At 34.7% G+C, this 3,954-nt stretch overlaps 1 protein-coding gene across 1 annotated transcript in view; it reads left to right on the top strand.

The window, feature by feature from the left end:
- The window catches only part of mrs2 (magnesium transporter MRS2), an 11,905-nt gene extending 9,057 nt beyond the window's left edge, over window positions 1-2,848 (top strand). The window contains exons 8-12 of the mRNA XM_010754135.3: window positions 119-188; window positions 487-569; window positions 854-971; window positions 1,310-1,423; window positions 1,534-2,848. Of these exons, the coding sequence (XP_010752437.2) occupies window positions 119-188; window positions 487-569; window positions 854-971; window positions 1,310-1,423; window positions 1,534-1,593 (445 nt within the window). The 3' untranslated portion in view covers window positions 1,594-2,848. The remainder of the gene's footprint in view (window positions 1-118; window positions 189-486; window positions 570-853; window positions 972-1,309; window positions 1,424-1,533) is intronic.
- The last annotated feature ends 1,106 nt before the right edge of the window (window positions 2,849-3,954 follow it).

Raw genomic sequence — 3,954 nt, 5'->3', positions numbered from 1 at the left:
TAAGATATGCATACAGTATATACAGCCATTACAATATACAAGTGGTCATTAGGTCTTTTCCAAAGACAACATATTTTAAATGTTTCTGATGTATAAACCTTTGTCTGTCTGTTTCTAGTGAGGAGAGCAGTTTGGGCATTGACCACGCTGAGGAGATGGAACTCTTATTGGAGAATTACTATATGCAGGTAGTGCAACTCATCTAATTTACTAACATTGATATAAAATGTTTCGGTTTTCCGTATTAATAATAAATATTTCAGAGTAGTGGGAGAAAGTTCTGATAACTGATATTCCCAGAAATTAATTAATGCAACATTTTGGAACTTATCTGTACATTAAGACCTGAAACCCTTTGTTTGCTTGAACCTGTCCACATGGTCTTATTTCACTCTTTTTTTGTTTTGTTTATTGAAACATAATATTAAACACAATGTACATGTGATGCAGAGTGTTCATACAGTGACTTTGAACTGCTTCATACAGGCTGCAGATCTGGGGAACAAGGCCAGAGAGCTGAAAGGGCTGATAGACGACTCTGAGAGTGTCATCTTTATCAATCTGGACAGGTACACACACATATTGGATATACAGTATGTATACATACAGTATGTGCATTCATATTTTTTGGACATGGTGATTATAAGATCTGTAAGTGGAGCTGCCTTTTTGAAATTGAATGTTCAGTCACCTTTATTTATAAATAAAATAAAATAATAGTTGCCATTAATGTTCATTCTAGCAATATAAGATTGCTTCCCAATGTGCTTTCATTGTGAAGGATCAGGGACAAAACACGTAATGTGTTTGTGCAGAAATAGAAGAAGTATGTGTGCCATCTGTTGTATTTCAGCCATCGTAATGTGATGATGCGGCTGAATCTGCAGCTGACGATGGGCTCCTTCTCCCTTACCTTATTCGGTCTGATAGGAGTTGCCTTTGGAATGAATTTGACGTCAAACTTTGAAGAGGTGAGACAACATCCTGTTAAGATACATCATCTCTAGACTCTGACTGTTTACAACCATATAATACCTAAAATGTGAGCTTTTTATTGTTTGTAAATTGTTGTTAGCCCTTGTGTTGGTGCCATCAAATAATCAGCAAGAGAAGATTTTGTAATGATGATCATTTTGACATTTCACAGAAAAAAGGTGAATTTGTTTATTTGCTCGATAGTTGACTTGATAGACTGACAGTTTAGATTAGTCCTTTGTTTTAATGTACTTGAAATAAGTTTTGTCATGTAGCTTCTTTATGTTTATACCCACATATAATTATGTGTCTGCCTCTTTGTTTTCATTACCAGGACCCTCGTGTTTTCTGGCTAGTAACAGGCTTCATGTTCTTGGGCAGTGGACTGATCTGGAGACGACTGCTATCATTTTTGGGACGACATCTAGATCCTTCAGTGCCCACTCTGGTAAATATACACATCATTCATCATTTTTGCTTTTCATTAGATGTTTAATATAATATTCCTTTACTCAAGGCCAGAAGGTTTAACTGTCATTTCTCCTGACTGTGATGCAGATCCCTCCAGTTTGGAAGAGAAATCTGAAAACATCTGACATCAAGGCGGGAGTCAGATGATGTTCTACCTCCGCTCTGTAAAATGCCACAGAACTCCCACAGACTCTGCAGCTTTAAAGACAATTGTTTTAGCTCATTGGACCTCCTAAATTCTCTACAAAGCCTGGAGATTTTTATTTTTTAACATACCTCATTGTTTTACTTCCCCGTGCCTGCAGTAGAAGTTCAAACAAAGTGTATTAATGTTTGGAGAGTGACTCCATCTGTTCTTCTGTGTCCCTCTCATTACATTACATTTCTTGTTCTACATTGGGGTTATTCTTGATAAACGATTGGATGTCTTCATATTATGTCATCATATGTGGATAAAACATGTGGGCACAGAGTATTGCTCACTGGATGGATGCGTAGGCGAGTGACAGCGTTGGAGCTGAAACCAATAACAAGCCAACTAATACGATAACCACCTACACGCAGTTGTATGTTCCCTCATTTCAGAAGTGAGAAAAGCGTGTTGGAAGGATTGAATCCTATTAATTTAAATAAATGTGAACAAAATGATATTGTTAAAGTTTAAAAAGTGTTATTTCCTCTGTGATCACTATGTACGTAGGAATTTACCTTTGCTACGTAGTTACAATGTGTAACATTTAAATGTCAGTTAGACCTTAAGTCCTAAATTTATTTCTAAAGAATTCGTTTGATGATAATCTGGTATCTGATGTGATTGTCAGCATCACTGATTATTAATTCTCAGTGATTTCTGATGGTAAAATGGCTGAGCTGCAGTCTTATAAAAACATATCACTGGTTAAGCTTGGTTTTGATATTGTGTCTCACTTTGTTACCATGAAAGAAGTACGACTTTAAAGCTGTTCCTGTTTGCACAAGAGCTGTTAGTATTATAAATGTTGAAGGTTGAACCTCAATGAAAACGTGTAAAAACCATCTACCAAGAAAAGCTTTGTCATTAGTACATCACCACATTAAATATGTTGACAACTCATGCTTTACAGCACTGGTTTCCAGCCTGGGTTTCAGGAAAATGCAGATGTGATTAACAGGACAGGGAAACAGAAAAATTGTTATTGTTAAAATTGTTATTGTTATTGGATAATTTTTACATCTTTGGATGAAGTGGTCGAAGCTGATCGACATATGCAATAGGTGACAAGGGATCACTGGTAGATATGGCTTTATTTTCAGAGGTCACGAGCCGCACATGTTGGATAGCACTGCCTTAACAGAACTGTGTATTTTTTGACTGTTGTAACCCTGTGTTATATTTAATGCCTATAAAAAATATTTAAAAATATACAGCGTTCTTGTTTTTTTTTTTGGTGGCTTTTTTTGTTTTGTTTTTCACATTGAATCAATGTGATTCATTTCAAGGCATGTTTTGGCAGCAGTGACAGCTTTGACAGGCCAAAAATCCAAATAAGAAAATAAAAACTGAGTAACCATAATCAGTGTAGTTTGATCAGGTTTCATCATATACATATATATATTTGTGTGATGTTAACTGTTTGAATAAGAGCCTGTTTTCCTTATTTTACTGACCAAATTTGACTTGCAGCTGATTTTTGTCTTTTATTTCATTATTAATTAACATCAGCATGGACTAAAAGTGGCCTGCTGTGCTGACTTCCTTAATGGGAACAAAGAAGTTAGTTTACAATGCTTAACAGCAAAGCAACAGTAATTGACAACTTCTCTGATAGATGCAGAATATCGTTCACACACCAAAGTACGTAAAATAGAAAAGAAACTTTTCTATGACTCAGGTGTTACTCAGACTGTCATGATCATTCTTCTGCACTAGAGGGAGTCAAACCCATAGTGTAAAATTAAATTTATTAACAGCACACACTTATCTCAGGTATACAATTTGTACTATAAAAACAGTATGGGACACTAAAATGTTTAATGAATTTTGTGTATTAACAGTATTTAGAAGCATAAATATTTTAACAATTTAAAATGTACGTAGAAATCTAGAGCTATAACGTACTGCACTTTAAATGTCATAACCTTTTAGTCTATAGTCATAACATAACCAGTGCTTACAGCATTGTGTAGGCGATCTAGTGTTTATTATGCTTTTAGAGAAGTTGCTGTAACGTCTTCCTTTGAAGTGTAGCCTGGTTAGTTTTTGTGTTCCCATCAGAGACACAGAGTATTATGTTAAGACTCACCAAAATATGAATCCATCATCCATCAAATATTTAACATGTAGTAGTAGTAGTAGTACTAGTCTTCATTAATATTATTATCATCATTATTATTAGTAGTAGTAGTACTAGTAGTAGTAGTAGGTAGTAGTAGTAGTAGTAGTCTTCATTAATATTATTAGCATTATTATTATTATTATTATTATTATTATTATTAGTAGTAGTAGTAGTAGTAGTAGTAGTAGGTAGT

This window comes from Larimichthys crocea, chromosome XIII (genome assembly GCF_000972845.2).
Source record: "Larimichthys crocea isolate SSNF chromosome XIII, L_crocea_2.0, whole genome shotgun sequence".
Classification (NCBI taxonomy): Eukaryota; Metazoa; Chordata; class Actinopteri; family Sciaenidae; genus Larimichthys; species Larimichthys crocea.
This window is presented reverse-complemented; position numbering and strand designations above follow the sequence as displayed.